Source organism: Trachemys scripta, chromosome 6, assembly GCF_013100865.1.
Source record: "Trachemys scripta elegans isolate TJP31775 chromosome 6, CAS_Tse_1.0, whole genome shotgun sequence".
NCBI classification, from domain to species: domain Eukaryota; kingdom Metazoa; phylum Chordata; order Testudines; family Emydidae; genus Trachemys; species Trachemys scripta.
This window is the reverse complement of record NC_048303.1, coordinates 95749008-95768284: the sequence shown is the minus strand read 5'-3', so window position 1 is coordinate 95768284 and position 19277 is coordinate 95749008. Positions and strand designations below refer to the sequence as shown.

Below are 19277 nucleotides of genomic sequence, written 5' to 3'. Positions count from 1 at the left end.
TCTTTCTGATTTTTTTTGTCTTGTTTTTAAAAGTGTTGAGTACTTTATGTGGGTTGAATCTAGGAATTCCTTAGGAGAAAGCCAAGCATAATCTGTTGAAAAGGAAAATAATAATACTGAGACACTTGTGGTAGGGTTTCTTTGCCAACATCCAGTGTGTAATGGAATTTTGTTAAGAGCAGGGTGGGAAGAATGGTGAACTTCCTTGCACCCCCCCCCCCCCCCCCTTTTTTTTTTTTACCTATACTCTATTTCTGTTACACTTCTTCCAACCCCACTCTCCCATTTCCCTTCCTCACCTGGCCCTGCTCCTTCCCTCAGTGGGATTATTGTGTCACTGTCTTGCGTTCCTGTTGTTTCTCCCTGTCTGTAGCTATCTTAACGACCTGGACCGTATAGCAGAACCTGCCTATCTGCCCACCCAACAAGATGTGCTTAGAGTTCGAGTCCCAACAACAGGGATCATTGAATATCCATTCGACTTACAAAGCGTCATTTTCAGGTAGAAAACAAGAAAAAATGCTTAATACATTTATTTTTGTTTTTATTGTATGTGAGTTATATAAAATATCACATACTGGTAAAAGTGTGTAAACATAAAATAATTCTGCACTTCAGTTATTTGTTTGATCATTTTGTTTCTTCGTTATTGTACACAAGTTGTTACCAATTGACTATAAGGAATAAGTAAAGAGATCAAGAGAGGGAAAGAAAATAAACCTGTTTATGTTTTAATTCAGTTCTTATGGTCATAGTGGAATAATTTGGAACTGTTTTTTTAAAAAATATTTATAGCAATGTTTAATTACAAATTATATGTATGTTAACATATATAAACCAAAGTCCATTGTGCATCCTCGTTTCCTATTTATTAGATGAAGCGCAAAGATAAACTTGGAGGGCTTGATTTTTAATGAGTAATTCACATATTTGCAAGCTTACTTTTACTTGTACAAATAATTTTACACACAGTTAATTTCAAGCAAATGCTGTCACTTAAAAATATAAATACTTGATTGCACCTGCAAATTAAACATCTAAGTAAGAGCTTTTGGGCTGATAATTGTGGGTGCAAAACTTTGCCTGCAAAAGGGGGATTGAGTTGAGGCTCTTTTTGAATTCAGGATGAGAATCAACTTAAACTCTGAAAATACTTATTTTATGTTGTGACCAATTTTTTTTAGCTCATGTTCATTGTTTTCAGTAGGAATACTCAATACCTTATATGCATTTCACTCCTCCTCCTCCATATCTGTGTCACCAAGTGCTAAAGTTTTTAAATGAATACAGAATAATGGGGTGTTACAATTACAAATTCAAAATGCAAAAAAGGACATTTATGCTATCCTACTGAATTTCAGTCAGTTATATGCTCATTCCGTCATATTCTTCAAGTGACTAAAGTGTAATAGGAGTAGTATAATTTTTTTCTGATTGTATGTAATTATTTTTAATTGTAACACTGTGTCATTTTTAAGCAGTTGATACTGAAGATGAACCACTATCTATATGAAGGACTAACTTCTGTCCTTGGCAGAAATTGAAAAAACATCTTAGGCACTTTCAATAAAACGTGTTTTTCAAATTTTATGTTGATTCTAAGTTTGTGTCACATGCTCACATATCCCATCCAAAAGATTAAATTACTTCAGTTTAATGTTCGTTTTCAAATTTATTTCTCACTAGATCATCTGTCCCCCAATATATATTGATCTGTTATCTTTTGAAAATTATTTGCTACTTCCTCAAAATATATCTTGTAATTATATGGAAAAAATACAGAAACTGTTTCAGTTACAATCATTTTTACCTTGGCTACAAACTGCTTTACCCTAGGCTCTGCATGCCTGTTTCTGCTAAATCTATGGGGCTGAGTCCTGCAAGCACTCCCCGGGTGGTGCTCAGAATTACTTCAATGAGATTTCTGCATGCAGAGCACTTCAGAGGATGAAGCTCATAATTATTAAAATCTATAAGTCATGTCAGGCTTGTAAAGGAAACATGGCAACCTGCCTCCGCCGCAACACATACACTGTTGATTTTTAAATATTAATGGAATGGCTGCTAACAGAAAAAGGGATTTTTTTTTTTTTGGTTTCCACCCAAATTGTTCATTATCTAAATTGCTGAATTTGATGCTCCATAAGTGGATGTACATTGATTTTTATTATTCTTTGTTTTCCCCTGGAATTGATGTGGATTTTGTTAACCTTGCAGAATGGTGGATGTAGGAGGCCAACGATCAGAAAGAAGAAAATGGATACATTGCTTTGAAAATGTCACATCTATCATGTTTCTAGTAGCCCTTAGTGAATATGATCAAGTACTTGTGGAGTCGGACAATGAGGTAAGCACTGACTGAAAGCACTCTCTTGAGCATTGCAATTGATTGAAACCTGAGCTCATGGTTTAGTGAACTATGGAGAGCTGTGTTTTTCACATGATTATTTGGGAATTATGTAGGGGAGCCTGGAAAGGAGTAGAACGAAAGAAATAATACTTAGTACTTACCAGTTCATCTCAAAGTAGCTAGCTGTTCTGTCAGGGTCTATGAACAGATCGGTATGTCCAGTCCCAAATGTTTTCCATGTGGCTACCAGCAGTATCATACAACTACAGGTTACAAAAGCAACAGTAATGCAGAGATCAAAAGACTGATCTTCAATGCTATTGTACAAACTGATCCCCTGTATGGATGATCTGTGGAGCCAAGCAGTTTTTTGCTGCAGTAGAATTTAGTTGATTACAAAGAAATTATTTATGGTAGTTATTTGTGCGGCTAAAGTTTCCAATGGAGCCCTACAGATAGGGTCTGTAAGGTTGGAGTGATTACAAGGATATTACATTTCAGACTATCTGGAATGCAAAATGAAATGCCTTGATGATGGCATTTGCTAGCTGTTTTTGAAATTGTAAATCCAGATCCTAAAGTACTGGAGAGGCTAACAGCTTCATTTCAATATTTCTCAGCATAGCGTTTATACTGGGTTATATTTTTCTCTTGCAGCTGTTACCATGAGAAATAGCAAAAAGAAGAAAATGGTGTATTACAAATAGCATTGGCAGAATTAGCTTTTTATGATTTTGTCAGATAATATCAATGTTTATTTTTCAGCACTTTGTTCTATTATTATCTATTTTAATTTTCAGAATTGCAGGAAATGATAAATTATAAAAATAAATATAAAAATTAATTATTTTATGACAGTAAATGTGGAGATTCAAAAAATTAAAATTTTATAACCATTAAAACACAAATTATTAACATCACTTGTCAAAATATTAGTGCTGTCGATTTAATTGCAGATTAACTAAAAAAAATCACAATTAAAAATTAATTGCAGTTTTAATCACACTGTTAAACAGTAGAATACCAATTGAAATTTATGACCGATTTTGGATGTTTTTCTACATTTTCATATCTATCTATCTATCTATATAGTATTCTGTGTTGTAATTGAAATCCAAGTGTATATTATTTTTATTATAAATATTTGCACTGTAAAAATGATAAACAGAAGAAATAGTATTTTTAATTCACCTCATACAAGTACTGTAATGCAGTCTCTTTGCTGTGAAAGTGTAACTTGCAAATGTAGATTTCTTGTTGTTATATAACTATGCTCAAAAACAAAACAATGTAAAACTTTAAATCTTACAAGTCCACTCAGTCCTACTTCTTGTTCAGCCAATGACAAATAAGTTTGTTTACATTTAAAGGAGATAATGCTGCCCTCTTCTTATTTACAATGCCACCAGAAAGTGAGAACAGGCATTTGCATAGCATTTTTGTAGCCGGCATTGCAAGGCATTTATGTGCCAGATATGCTAAATATTTGTATGCCCCTTCATGCTTCGGCCACCATTCCAGAGGACTTGTTTCCATGTTGATGATGCTTGTTAAAAAAAATTTGTGACTGAACTCCTTGGGGGAGACTTGTATGTCCCCTGCTCTGTTTTACCTGCTTTCTGCCATATATTTCACATTACAGCAATTTCGGATGATGACCCAGCACATGTTCATTTTAAGAAAATTTTCACTGCAGATTTGACAAAACGCAAAGAAGGTACCAATGTGAGATTTCTAAAGATAGCTACAGCACTCAATCCAAGGTTTAAGAATCTGAAGTGCCTTCCAAAATCTGAGAGGGATGAGGTGTGAAGCATGCTTTCAGAAGTCTTAAAAGAGCAACACTTCAGTGCGGAAACTACAGAATCTGAACCACCAAAAAAGAAAATCAACCTTCTGCTGGTGGCATCTGACGCAGATAATGAAAATGAACATGTGTCGGTCCACATTTCTTTGGATTATTATCAAGCAGAACTCATCATCAACATGGATGCATGTCCCATTAAATGGCGGTTGAAGCATGAAGGGACATATGAATCTTTAGTGCATCTGGCACGTAAATATCTTGCGATACCGGCTGCAATAGTGCCTTGAGAATGCCTGTGTTCACGTTCAGGTGATATTGTAAACAAGAAGCGGGCAGCATTATCTCCTGCAAATGTAAACAAATTTGTTTGTCTGAGCAACTGGCTGAACGAGAAGAAGGACTGAGTGCACTAAAATTAGGAAATAGGACTTGCAGGTTCTAAAATTTTCCATTGTTTTATTTTTGAATGCAGGTTTTTTGTACGCAATTCTACATTTGTAAGTTCAACTTTCATGATAGAGATTGCACTACAGTACTTGTATTAGGTGAATTGAAAAATACTATTTCTTTTGTTTTTTTACAGTGCAAATACTTGTAATCAAAAATAAATATAAAGTGATCACTGTATACTTTGTATTCTGTGTTGTAATTGAAATAAATATATTTGAAAATGTAAAAAAAAATCCAAAAATGTTTTTAAATGAATGGTATTCTATTATTGTTTAACAGCACGATTAATCGCGATTAATTCTTTTTAATCCCTTGACAGCCCTACAAAATATACAAACTAAATGTCCTTAAATCAAGCAGCATTTTTCTTACTTTATCTTTCTGTAAATTTCAATTATTATCAATGGAAAAATGTTTTTGTTGGTTTGCATTTGTATGGTGAAATCAGTGTTTACCAACATTTCCCATAAAAATCGAATCCTTCCAAGCCTAATTATAAAGGATGGATTCAGCAGGCAAAACACACCAATAGTTAAGTTAACAGTTACCACATATATTAGCTGAAGTTTGTGACAATTTTTCAGGGTTATAAGATAATTTAACATTTGGAAACATTTCCTTTTTTAAAAAACAGAAACTGTTTCAGTTACCCTTCAAAACCTAACAGGGAGTTCCAGATCTGTCCTAGCCAGTCTTTTTCATTTAGTCACTTTAAATGAATCAGCAAAATATTTACATGACTGCATAGATGTAAGTTACATCACTTCAGAGAATGATAGATATAGCAAAATAAGTCTGGTATCCTCACAGGCTCCCGTTATGATTGTATTTGACTCTTTTCCAGTGTTAGTTCTTAAGAACATCCCGTTTCAAGAGTTGAGCAAGAGCCTGTAGATTTGCTCTTTTATTTTTTAGAAAAAGCTCCTGTTACATCAGCCAGCTAAAAGTACATCCCTAATAAAACAGAAAGGTCTTTCAATTTGGTATGCACTCAGACATTTAATTCACAGATATTGAATACTGCGTTGTTGCTTCATCTCAAAAAAGATATATTGGAATTGGAAAAAGTTCAGAAAAGGGCAACAAAAATCATTAGGAGTATGGAACAGCTTCCATATGAGGAGAGATTAATAAAACAGGGATTTTTCAGCTTGGAAAAGAGACTACTAAGGGGGGATATCATAGAGGTCTATAAAATCATGACTGGTGTGGAGAAAGTAAATAAGGAAGTGTTGTTATGTACTCTTTCTCATAACACAAGAACTGGGGGTCACCAAATGAAATTAATAGGCAGCAGGTTTAAAACAAACAAAAGGAAGTATTTCTTCACACAACACACAGTCAACTTGTGGAACTCTTTGCCAGAAGATGTTGTGAAGGTCAAGACTATAACAAGGGTAAACAAAGAACTAGATAAATTCATGGAGGATAGGTCCAGCAATAGCTATTAGCCAGGATAGGCATGGATGGTGTCCCTAGCCTCTGTTTGTCAGAAGCTGGGAATGGGCGACAGGGAATGGGTCACTTGATGATCACCTGTTCTGTTGATTCCCTCTGAAGCACCTGGCATTGGCCACTGTTGGAAGACAGGATACTGGGCTAGATAGACCTTTGGTCTGACCCAGTATGACTGTTCTTATGTTCACAAAATGTTCATATCAGTGAAGGACTGGTATAGACTGATGTACTACAATAGATACATCTTTTCATTCTGTTTATAATCAAAGTTTGTATTCCTTTATCTAGGCTTCACATCAGCATGTTTTTATTTTATTTTACAAAACATGTGCATTATAGTAATTATTTTTTATCAGTGAAACGCTCTAAATTAGACTGCTGTACCAGCATATTTTGCTTTCACCAAAGCCCAAATGTGGGACAAAGAGCCAAAATTAAGGGCACAATAAAGATAATAAGAAAGCTTAAAGCATTAAATTCACCTTATTTCAGACGACACACACAGCACCCTATATACTTCTCAAAACCATTGTAAGCCCTTAACATGTGGCATAAATGGTGCTTATTACATATGTGGGCTCTGAGCCCAAAATATGTTGGTTAATCTCTTTATTATAGAGGACATTTTTTAAAAAACCTCACTTTCATGGTCCTGCATCTGTGATAGAAATAATTCATTGTATTAACATTCAGATAATACCAGGTTTAATGTGGGATGATGGTACATAGGTTCTAAACTAAGGACTATCCTTCACAGCGAGGGCTAGTTCATAATGAATGAAAGCCTCTGTCTTCAGAGAACAAAGCATAATTGAAATTAGTTTGGGCAGTAGAGGGAGGCTGGATGCAAAGTCTGTTATGTGAATTGTAGTGAGGGTCATATGTAAAGTGTATTTCTGATCTAGTTTATATGCAGTAATATATAATATTGCATTCATAGTTAATTACTAAGAAAAAAAAGCTTAAAATGAGTTGACACATTTTCATATTAGCCTGCCTTATGTCAGCTTGGTCTGATAACTAAGGATATTGAACAGGTTCAGATAAAACAAGAGTCAACCAAAACTTGGTCCTTTATTCAAACCAAGCCTAAAATGTTCTGGGGTTATGAACAGGGCTGGTGCAACCCATTAGGGGACCTAGGCGGTTGCCTAGGGCACTACAGTTTGGGGGGCGGCGACTGTGGCGGTATTTCGGTGGCGGGACCTTCTGCCGCCTCTGTGGGGGGCGGCATTTCGGGGCGGGACCTTCCGCCGCCTAGGGCGGCAGAAAAGCTGGCGGCGCTCCTGGTTATGAAAACATTTGTTTACCTTTTGGTTTCTGTTTCTTCTCTGCATTATCCTCTTACAGCCATGGACTAGAAACTGAAGTATCAAGAGGGAGCTATTCTCAAAGCATTGTCATGACACAGTTGAACCTAGAAAGCACTGGAAATCACATAGGAAAAAGCAAATTATGTCAGATTTACATCCTGATTGCAAGGATACTTTTCATATTAAACATATGAAACTTTGAATGGCTGTCCAAACTGAACTTCCCAACTTTGAGATTTGCTCCTCACCACTATATGTTTATTCCGTTAAAAGCAAATGGAAAGTTTAAACTGTTTAACACAAACTGATAATTAAGGTTGATTGACCTTGCATAGCTGGAGACTAACATGCAGAACCAGCTTTAAGTTGGCATTCCCTGAAAATGACTTCCTCTCCAGGAATAACTGCAGAAAAAAGTGGATGCCTTCCTCAGTTGAAGAGGGATCTGTTTCATTCACAAGGTTGTTGTACTCCCAGGGGAAGTACACAAGGGGAAGTACTCCCATAGAGAATGAAAACCTAGGCTCAGAGGACCAAGGGCATTCTATCTAGACCTGTTGTTCTAGATTTCTTCTCTGCATCCTAACCGCATCAGACAGGATTACATCATCGCTGTAGTACCAGGGACAGACCAAGAAAGAGACCGCTTTCCTGTTCCAGTGGGCAGAGAAAAGGCTTCAGAAATCTCTGTACTCCCTTCATTTTTTGGGTTGCAGTAGTCTCCAAGCAAACTGGACTCCTATTATGAATTTAGGGTACAGAGCCTCAGAAGGTGTACATTAGAATAGCGCTACTGAACTCGGTGGCACTGTGCTGATTTACACCAGCTGAAGGTACCTCACTTTAGGCATCTAAGTTTGAAAATTTTGTCCTGTGTTTTAAAACGCAATTACATGCCTGAGGCCTCTAATTAAATCATCATTTCCCCTGTGGAACCTTCAGCCTGATCCACAGAACCTTCTGTCAAGGTTACCTTTGAGTCACTGCGCTATAATCCTCTGCATTAACTAAGATGGAGTTTGTTATGGATACCACTTCAGTCCATAGAATAGGGGTGGCTTGTTGCTTTTAGTCTGCATTCCTCCCCAGCTATTCCACATAGGGAAGGTGGGCCTCTATGCTCACGCTAATTTTCTCTCAAAGCCTTCTGTGGAGATCTCCTTCCTCAGCTCATGCCCCAAACCTCTGGCTAGGTAGGAAGTCCTATGGAATTCTTGAGATGTCCAAAGGACTATCAAAATTTACCTTTCCCAGAAAGAGGGGTTTAGGAAATCTAGATCACTATTCTTCCTTCTTGAGGGGTTTTGGGAGGAAGAAGAATCCTCTAGAGATGTCCTCTCCTGATGGATCAGGTGCTGCATCAAACTCTTGTATTAGCTAGATCAAGTAGCTCTCTTAATCTGCATGCCTCCTCAGTTAGAGCAGTCATTACTTCCGCAGCTGACTGAGGGTTAGCTTCCGCAGTGGAATAGTGGAATTCCACAGTGGAACCCCCACAACGCTGTGCTCCATTCATGTCAGCTGAAATCCTTATGTGATATGCGCTGAAAGGAGAAGAATAGTCTGATTCACCTTCCAAGCATCCTCCTACCTCCTCTTTTTTCTTTCTCACCCGTCTCCTCTCACTTTTGCCTAATCCCTTTTAGACTACTTTCACCCCCGCCTTTTCCAAGCAGACCCATTCTGTACTGGCACCAGCCACATCTCAGAAAAACAAATTTCTTTTGACTGCAAATTTTTTTCCTAGAGGTGGCCATTTCAGGAGAGAAACCCACCAAAGTATCTGTAAGATGTGGAGTTTAGGCTGAGAGTGGGATTTTCAGAAGTGCCTATGTGATTTAGGAGCACTACTCCCATTAACAATCAATGGGACTTGAACTCCTAAATCTTCCCTATAGGGACTAAGTGTAGGGAATATTGTGTAGACTAACCTATTTCTGTTTTGGAAATTCTTATCTGGGGAATGCTGCTGGAGGTTCAGGAGGAAATGTGGGCATTAGAAAACTTGAAGCAGACAAGGAGGGTGCATCTATTGTCTGCACTCATGTTGCCACGTCATGGAAATTAATTGTACATAAGAGAAACAAAAGGCTCTTGGGAAGCAGTTTTGCCAAAAATTTGATTTGAAGTAAAAAATCTTTTGTTTGTTGATGTCAGTATGTTGCTGTGGGAAGGTTTGGCTTTTGCAAATACAGTTCTTGTCATTGAGCAGTAAATTTTCAGCATAGACCAGGGGATTTTAGCCAAGCAGCACATGTGTATCACATTGAATATTTACTTTTCAGTCTCAAATGTTTCTTAACAATAAGCTTTTGAAACATGAATGAAAATTGACAAGTACAATACCTTTTGATTTCAACTTCGGCAAAGCTGAGTGATGTAATGGAAAATGTTTTTTCATTCTGATTCGAGATCAGTCACTATAAGCAAAAACATCTCTTGATCCAAACAGTTATAATAGCTTCTAGTCTTGAATTTATTTCAAGCCTTGATTTTTGTGTAATAATACTTAATGTATAAAACTTCTAACTTTTCAAGGTTTCTCTTTAAAAACATTTTATGGAGGTATAAAGCTGCAAAATTCCTAGGTGTCCTGAAGACTGGTCCGCCTCTGCCCGCCTAAAGTATTTTCTATGCACATTAACACCAATGAAAATAAACTTCTGGAACTTTTTGTTTATCACTTTGAAATCTGATCATAACTTTAGTTCAAACCAGGCTTTCTGGGTCCAACTTCTGTATTCTGTGCATATATGTGTATTCTGGCAGCTTTTGGCCTGTATTCTTGCAGATCTGGAACTAATTCAGTATGGCTTAAAACTAAACTAAACACCAGTTTGGTTGTGCTTAGTTTTGCCCTTCAATGAGCTGCACTTTCCTTCACCCGCGCTGACACTATTATATGGATAAATGTTGGTGAGATATCAAAGTGCTGCTCCATTCACCCCCACCCCCGGCTTTTCCCCAACATTCCAGTCCTGGAGAGTGTAGGAGAAGTGTGTTTATCTCACATCAGTAAAATGTAGTTTGCTTGAATGTGAGTGTGGGGACAATAAGCTTTCCTGTCACATGGCACTCTCCTAACATTAAACAAAATATTAAGAAGTGTATAACATTTGTTCCTCATTTTAATTTAAAGCCTAAGGTGATGTTTTGCAATGAGGACCTCTTTACCTAATCCTGCCAATGCCTCTGCAGTTGCAGAGATGTCCAGACACAGCTTGAACTGAGGATTGAGTGGTGGAGCCAGCACAATGGGCACACATTCTTTGCAGACCGCTGAGCCCAGCTCTGTGAAGCTCCCTGTGCACAGGTGACCGTTGCCAGTGGGGCTGAGGAAGGAGCATGACAAAGCCATTTTCAACATGGAGGGTGGTATGGGACATGCAGGAGTTACTTCATCCTCAGGCTGGCTTGTTGAGATGGATTCTGTCCCACTCAAAGCTCAGCACACAGCTAAGCCAAATAATAATGGGGAATAGCTGGCTAGGCAGCAGTGTTGCTGAAAAAGATGTGGGGCTTATAGTGGATCACAAATGGAATGTGAGCCAGCAATGTGATGCAGTTGTGAAAAAGGCTAATATAAATCTGCCGTTCATTAAGAAGGAGTGTCACATGTAAGACATGGGAGGTAATTGTCCCATTCCACTTGGCACTGGTGAGCCTCAGCTGGAGTATTGTGTCCAGTTTGGGGTGCCTTTAAGAAAGGTGTGGACAAAGTAGAGATAGTCCGGAGGAGAGCAACAAAAATGATAAAAGATTTAGAAAACCTGACCTATGAGGAAAGGTTAAAAAACTGGGTATGTTTGGTCGTGAGAAAAGAAGACTCAGGTGGACCTGATAAACAGTCTTCAGATTCGTTAAGGAGTGTTACAAAGAGGTCAGCAATCAGTTGTTCTCCATGTCCACCAAATGTAGGACAAAAATTAATTAGCTTAATCTGCAGCAAGGGAGATTTAGGTTAGATATTAGGGAAAAGGTTCTAACTATATGGATAGTTAAATACTGGAATACTCTCCCAAGGGAGGTTATGGAATCGCTGTCATTGGAGGTAAGAACATAAGAATGGCCATACTAGGTCAGACCAGTGGTCCACCTGGCCCAGTTTCCTGTCTTCTGACAATGGCCAATGTCAGATGCTTCAGAGGGAATGAATAGAATAGGGGAGTTATCTAGTGGTCCATTCACTGTCATCCAGTCCCGGCATCTGTCAGTCAGAGGCTTAGGGACACCCAGAGTATAGGGTTGCATCCCTGACACATCTTGGCTAATAGCCATTGATGGACCTATCCTCCATGAACTTACCTAATCCTTTTTTGAACCCAGTTATACTTTTGGCCTTCACAGCATCCCCTGTTTTTTTTAAAAACAGGTTGGACAAACACCAGTCAGGGATGGTCAAGGTATACTGGGTCCTAACTCAGTGCAGGAGATGGGGCTTGACTAGATGACCTCTCAAAGTCGCATCCAGCCCTACATCTCTGTGATTGTATGTTTCTAAGAAGACAGGATTCAGAATTTGGGCCTAAACCTGTTAAGATAAAATAAATTTGTGTAACTTAAGTGTGCCATAAAGTCATTAAACAAAGGATATCCTGGATATTTTAAACTAGAGATTGGGACAAGTGCGTTAGCACAGATCTAATTAATACACTGTTGAGATATTAAGTGTAACCTTGATTTGTTTTTAATCTATTTGTTATTGATTTGCCTCACACACCTCAAAAATAAAGGGAGAGGAAAAAAAGAACAAAGAAGTAAAGGAATGGAAAGGGAGAGAAGGAGAGCAGGGAAGGGAAAGAAGAGCAACATCTTGGTTTCCATTGACTAGGAATTGAACAAATTTTTAGAAAATCAGACCAAATCTTTTTGAATTTTGCTGAGGTCTGTCTTGTTAGCTGTCAGATCAGCCAAGTCACTGTGCCAAGCTGCTGTCCTGTGGAGGCAGCCTGCTCTTCCATCTAAGCAATTTTGGATGTGGGAAGACCTTTGACCATATAACCATTATTCTTAGCTAAAATTCTCTGTAGTCTTTCAAGAGCTCTTCTGGGATCAGGCCAGTGATGATGCCTCTGATAATTTGTCATCTGTGTTGAGTGATTAGCAATACATGGCTTCTTCTCCACTGTGTGAACCTGTGTGACTGTTTTCCATATATAGTGGTATCGTACTGTATGTAGTTTTGCCATGTTTAACTCTAATGCCAAGATATTGTGGTGATGGACACTTCACTTTGGAAATGCATAGGACAGTTATCTATCTCAGACAAAATGTTTCTACAAATATTAATTAAAACAAATTTATGGAAGTGCCCTGAATTCATCATTAAGCTTGGAAATTTATACTGACAAGAGTCAAGAAATTCAGTAATACGACCTTGTGCATAGGTGGATTTTGGATTGCTGTTTAAGCTGTTTTTATGTTTTTTTAATCTAATGATAATATGGCCAAGTTAACATTGTCCTGGGGAAACTTAGCCCAGATCATTGGCTTTGGATGAGAAGCATGCATTGCAAAGGGAGAGCTCTAAGTCACCTTGCATTCCCCAAGTCCTGGGTTATCTATGTGCTGGGCCAGTTGCCATGGTATTTTAGAGAAGCATCAGGGCTGCTCTAACTTGTGTTGATAGACAGTAGTCCAAGAAGGCCATTGGGGATTTCAGGGACCTAAGCAATCCACAGCCATGTCCTTTACACCAGTAGCCAGGAGAAGATTGGCATAGAAGCAGTCGTGCTGGCTCTAAACCACTGGAGAATCCTCCTGCACAATGGCAATCCTCATACAGCCAGTATTGCTGGCTTGAGGGCCATTTTCCCTGGGGTAGTACAAGAACAGCATTAGCCTCTTTATTTTCTGAATAGTCTTTTTTGCATTTAAATTTTCAAACTTAGCAATGCATTAACGTAAATTTGATTGGGCTTCATTTTATTAGCAAAGGGGTTAAAATTTTTACTTTGTGTGTCTACAGTCAATTGTGTAGGTTTTTTTTATATTTCTCAGTTTTTTTCTATGTGAGTTTACTTCAAATGTATCAGTGCCTACATGCATGTGTGTGCTTCTACCTGGAAAGCAGCCCTGTTGGGTGATTAATAGATAAGGGACAGTAAAGGATTTTGCAAGCACAGAATATGCTTTTAAATCATATCAAGCTTTCTTTAAAAATTTAGCAATGTAGATATTTCTTATTGAGGACTACGTACATGTAAAGTTTCAGTTTTAAAACAATGCAATTTGTGAATTATTCAAGCACAAAATGTCCCTGTTTTCTTTTTTTACATGTGAACCCTGTTTCTCCCATGCTTGGACAACTCAATAACCAACTGAATGGTTTTTTTCCACTCACTATCAAAAAATAAACTCACCTTTGAGTGGAGAACGGGCATGACACATTTCACCCAAAAGGAAAAATGTTGAGAGAAAGGAGGAATCAAATGTCCAAAAGGCCTTATCTAGAGCATCTCTAATGTGGTACTATGATACAGTATAATCCTCCTTTGATCTCTCTGCCGCTTAATCAAATTAAGAGATCGGACTCAACATTTTACCAATTCTCTGTTGCTCCACTTTGCACTGTTTTCATGGCCTGATTAAACAGTGTGATTTTTGTAAGATGGCCTAATTTTTTTCTAGTTAATCCACTGAATGATATTGCCTGAAAACTTTTTACTTTTTGTTTGTACTGTGCTTTTACAAAGAAGGAAATGGTTGCTTCTTAGTTATGAATAGTTTCTTTCCATACTCTTGTTTTCATGTATGAACAACAGTATACAGGAGTTGCATAACTCAGTGTATCAACATTTAAATATACCAACCCTGTATCATTATGAAACTGGTTTAGGGCTTTTAATACTTCTGTGATTTTTCCAGTGCAGTTCATGATATAATGTACATTTTCTGATGTAAATCTGTCACTTTTGTTGTCTAGTTTATTGTCTAGTTGTCAGATGAGGACACAGTTAGTTTACAGTGTTATCTAGTGTCTTTCCTATGGGCTTTGCCCATATGTGGGACTGAGTTGGGCAGAGTCTGTGTAGGGCTGTTGTATTAATCACAAAGGTCAAAAGAGTTTGAGGTGTGTTAAACTCTTTCAACGTCTAACATAAATATAATAATAATATAAAGAGATCTGGGTTTTTTTCCTACAGAGACCTTGGTATTCTTGATTTCTTGGCAAACACTCAAAACATGTATTTTAAAGTTCAACATTTATTGATCAAACACAAGAAAAAACAAGAAATTGAAACAAGCATTTATACTAAGACATTTCGCAGAACAAACTTAATCAAAATCTTTAAAGTGTCTCTTCTTTTGGAGGCAAAATATCAGTTTAATTTTCAGAAATATCTTTCTTTGATAAATAAAGAAAGGGTTCATTTTACTTTCAGTCCTCATGTAAAGGGCCTGTTTCTAACAGACAGTCACAAGGTGAAGGAGAGAGTGGATAGAAAAAGTGGAGAAAATACAGCTTTTGCTGTTGTCTTTGGAAGACTGGACGGCTGGTCAGTCACAAATGGATGCTTTGGCTGGCAGGCTGACCACACCACCAGTTGCTTAGACCCTGGTTCACATTCCAGTCAGGGGCATCATCTTGTTGGGTCTTTTCTCCTTAGACAGGGAAGGATTGTTGTCCTCTCATCTCGCTGTGCTGATGCAGTGAAGTTGATTCAGGATTTGATGGGAAGCTGAGAGAATAAGAGCGAGGATAGGAGGAAGGAAGTGAGGGGAGAAGCAACACAAAAGGAAGGGAACAGAACAGAATCTTATGTTCCTTTGCAGTGCTGGCAATTAAGGATCCCCACTGATGGGCTGAGGACTGGATGTCATGATGATATGATGATTTTCAGGACTCACAAGTGAAAAAAGATGTTAAATGAACAAGTTTGGTCTACTCTTTCTACCTCTCAAGGTAGATCTCAATCAGGGAAGATGAGACAAGATGAGCTGAACTGGGGGATGCAAGGTGGAACAGGCGAGCAGTGCATTTTTTTTTCAAAGTTTCTTTTTAAGAAACCCCAAAAAGGGGAAAGTGGATGTCATAGTTCATCCTCAGTATTTTGTCCACCAGTTAAGCCTAATATCTGACATACCAATTTTGGTTCATTCACTTCTGGTTCCATATCTCCTGTTTTTTACCAAGCATAATTTCAGCACAGTCTTTGAATCATATCAGCAGGGCCTTTTTTGTTTGGGCTAATCCAGTTTCTCTGTCTGGTTTTCTTGCACCTGTTTATTACATTTAATTATTGAAAACAACTTGACCTATTTTCCATGGTTAAATTTCCAAGCAGGCAAAAAGTTATAGACATTTTAAGAACTTGCACATACTTTTTACATTTGAGCTTACAATTGGAGTAAATTTTTAGTTGCATTAATCACAACCGGACTTAATCTTCAAGGGCCACAGAGGCATTCTGGAGAGGAAAGTGCTGCGTAGGGAATTAGAACAGCCTTAGCTATTACTGACACTCGAAGCTTGCAATTAGACACCTGTGGTTAGCCTATGCCAGGTGACTTGGCTCGTGGGGCTTGGTCTAATGGGCTGTTTAACTGTGTTGTAGACATTTGGGATCAGGCTGCAGCCCGAACTCTGGCACGCACCCATTTCACATGGTTCTGGAACCCGAGCTCCAACCCAAGCCCAAATATCTACACTGCAATTAAGCAGCCCCTTAGCACTGGCCAGCCGTGGGTTTTTAATTGCAGTGTTGATGTTCCCTGAGTGACAGTAGCCAGTGAGACTATTTTGATTTGGATAGGGTTCATAAAATTGCAGCCTGCTAATGAGGAATGTTTTATACCTGAAGAAAAGTATTAACAGATGCCAGACTGCACCTTAATTATGATTTAACTAGCAATCCTCACTTACCTCTGACCTACTGTCATCTCTCCCTGTTAAGTTTCAGAGTGGTAGCCGTGTTAGTCTGTATCAGCAAAAAGAACCAGGCATACTAACATGAAAAAATGGGTGTTGCCATACCAGCTGTAACGAGACTAATCAATTAAGGTGGGCTATTATCAGCAGGAGAAAAAAAACTTTAGTAGTGATAATCAGGATGGCCCATTTCAAACAGTTGACAAGAAGGTGTGAGTAACAGTAGGGGAAAAATTAGCTTTGGGAAATAGTTTTTATTGTGTGTAATGACCCATCCACTCCCTGTCTTTATTCAAGCCTAATTTAATGGTGTCCAATTTGCAAATTAATTCCAGTTCTTCAGTTTCTCGTTGGAGTCTGTTTTTGAAGTTTTTTTGTTGGAGAATTGCGACTTTTAGGTCTGTAATTGAATGACCACCTTAATTGATTAGTCTTGTTAGAGTTGGTATGGCAACACCCATTTTTCATGTTCTCTGTGTGTATATATATATCTTCCTACTGTATTTTCCACTGCATGCATCCGATTAAGTGGGTTTTAGCCCACGAAAGCTAATGCCCAAATAAATTTGTTTTAGACTCTAAGGTGCCACAAGTACTCCTCGTTCTCCCTGTTAAGTATCGCATCTAGCTTGTGCAGTCAAGCATCCTATTATACATAATATATAGAAGAGAAAACTGTGCATATCTTGTCTTCCTTTTCAAACATGGGATAAAATCTAGCAACGTTTAGCAGAGTTGAATTTCTATTGCTTTCTTAAATACCCATAGAAAAGAGGAGGAAGGAAAGAGACATTTAAAAGTTCCAAATTCTGCTGCTCAGTACAACAGTAGTTTCTCTAGATTCACAGGTGTGAATGAGGGCAAAATTTGACCTAGAGGATATAATATACTAATCACAGCATTAGTATTACAAATTAAATAAAATTCCATTAATTATATATGATATAAAGGGCTCGGTGTGTTCATGTGTTATACACACACACACACACACACACACACACACACACACACACGCTGGGAGGTGGATATTTATGTGATAAATTAATTTATCACGTGATTCTGTAATTTATCGTACACATACACCACTTTATTTAACCTCTCCCACTACCAAATTTTCCCCTTATTTTCTAACATTCCAAAAGTCTGAGTGGCTTCACACAGCTGCAGTTTAAAAAAACAAAACAAAAAAGCCTGCCAGACAAATGTTTTCTCTTTATTCTCTCAATTGTGGAATTTTTACTGGAAAAATTATTCTTGCTCAGATCCCAAGATAGATTGGGTTCAGTCCTGGGCAAGTTGCAACTTTCTTATGCCTACAGATCTTTAAGATTTGATATCTTACAGCCCAGTAGAGCTAGAAATATAAGCTTTTATGCTACATGATAGGGGAAATTCCCGATAAGAACTGGCAATCACTTACAGTCTTGGAAGAGCCTGAGAGATCATATTTTATATAATAAGAAAATATTATTTTATATAAAGAGAATATATTTTCTGTCATTTTTTTATTTTTTATGACCTCCTCTTAGTCCTATACTGTGCAACTCTTGGTGATTAAGGCACCTGACTTTACAGGCGGAGGGACACAAAAATAGTCCCCATAAAATGTTGAACTCTTTAAAATATTTGCAAAATAGATTTCCTGCAACATATGTGTCACATAAAGAATACATATTTGTGTGGTATAAAGGTTTTTTTTTATTGGCATAACTCATGGCTTTGTTATTTGTAAGTAAAGTAGCCATTTCAAATTTATATAATTAAAACCTTTATACCACATACAAACATGTATGTCTGTGTGTATGTACATATAATGTGTATATAGATTTGTTTATCATCAGACACACACTTTTTAAATTGTAAAATTATATATTATATATAATACATTAAATTGGCAAATGGCTATTCATTAAAAAGTAAAATATTGCCATTATATAAGTTAAACATATTATAGGTCTGCAGTAAACACTGTATAAAAGCAAGCATACGAAAATAGAGCAGGATATTATAATGCATTTGGTTCAGGAAATATGTTAACATTTAAATTTACTAATTGTCTGTAATCCAGGAGCAGTGGGGCATGCAGGAGCGAATAAGGATGGATATCAGAGTAGCAGCCGTGTTAGTCTGTATCCGCAAAAAGAACAGGAGTACTTGTGGCACCTTATGCATATGCATCCGAAGAAGTGGGCTGTAGTCCACGAAAGCTTATGCTCTAATAAATTTGTTAGTCTCTAAGGTGCCACAAGTACTCCTGTTCTTTTTAAGGATGGATGATTGTTCCTATTTATCTTATAAAGATAGGGGACTGGATGGACAAAGTAGTGGACAGTGTTAATATATGGAGTTTGTAGGCAGAAAAACATTTAAATATTGTTAAATATATTAATTGTTGATAATGTAAGTGTTGCATGGTTTCAGTTAACTGCTGTTTCATTTGTGAAGGGTTTTTTAATACTTAACGAATATCCTTTCCATGTCCCTAAATGGGTTAATACTTCTGGGACATCTCACTTAATTCTAACTAGAATAATTTCGTATAATATGACTGAAAATAAATGGGGTCATGAGTTTTGATAAATGGAATGAAATTCTCTTATCTGAGATGTCAAAAGGCAGATATTGGATTTACCAACCTGATACCATTATTATAGACTGAAAAAGCTACAGAGAAATTGGGTAGAACAATATATCTAATGATAGAAGATGGCATTTTAAAATAGTTCTAGTGGCCTCATCTGAGCATCTAGTACACACAAAAATGAAAGAAATGAGTTTAGTTCATTATGGTCAGAATTCATCTGCTTTATAAAGAAAAGAGAGAGTACACACTTGGATGTGAATTTTAAATGCATGTTTGTAACTGAGGATTAGCAAGAGGAACACTTTTAAGTTTATCCAGTCTTTTGTTTGTTTTAATGTAGTTGTTCTGTTCTTATTTGCTATCTCAGCTTCTGATAAGTAGGTCGGGGATTTCACTAATGCTAAATGAAGCAATGTGGAAATTCTACTCTTTCTGTGTACAAA

General features: G+C 37.4%; 1 protein-coding gene across 1 annotated transcript in view; it reads left to right on the top strand.

Moving 5' to 3' along the window:
* Nucleotides 1–354: 354 nt before the first annotated feature.
* The window catches only part of LOC117878934 (guanine nucleotide-binding protein G(q) subunit alpha), a 50376-nt gene continuing 31453 nt past the window's right edge, over nt 355–19277 (top strand). Inside the window, exons 1-2 of the mRNA XM_034773680.1 lie at nt 355–502; nt 2218–2347. Of these exons, the coding sequence (XP_034629571.1) occupies nt 2219–2347 (129 nt within the window). The 5' untranslated portion in view covers nt 355–502; nt 2218. The remainder of the gene's footprint in view (nt 503–2217; nt 2348–19277) is intronic.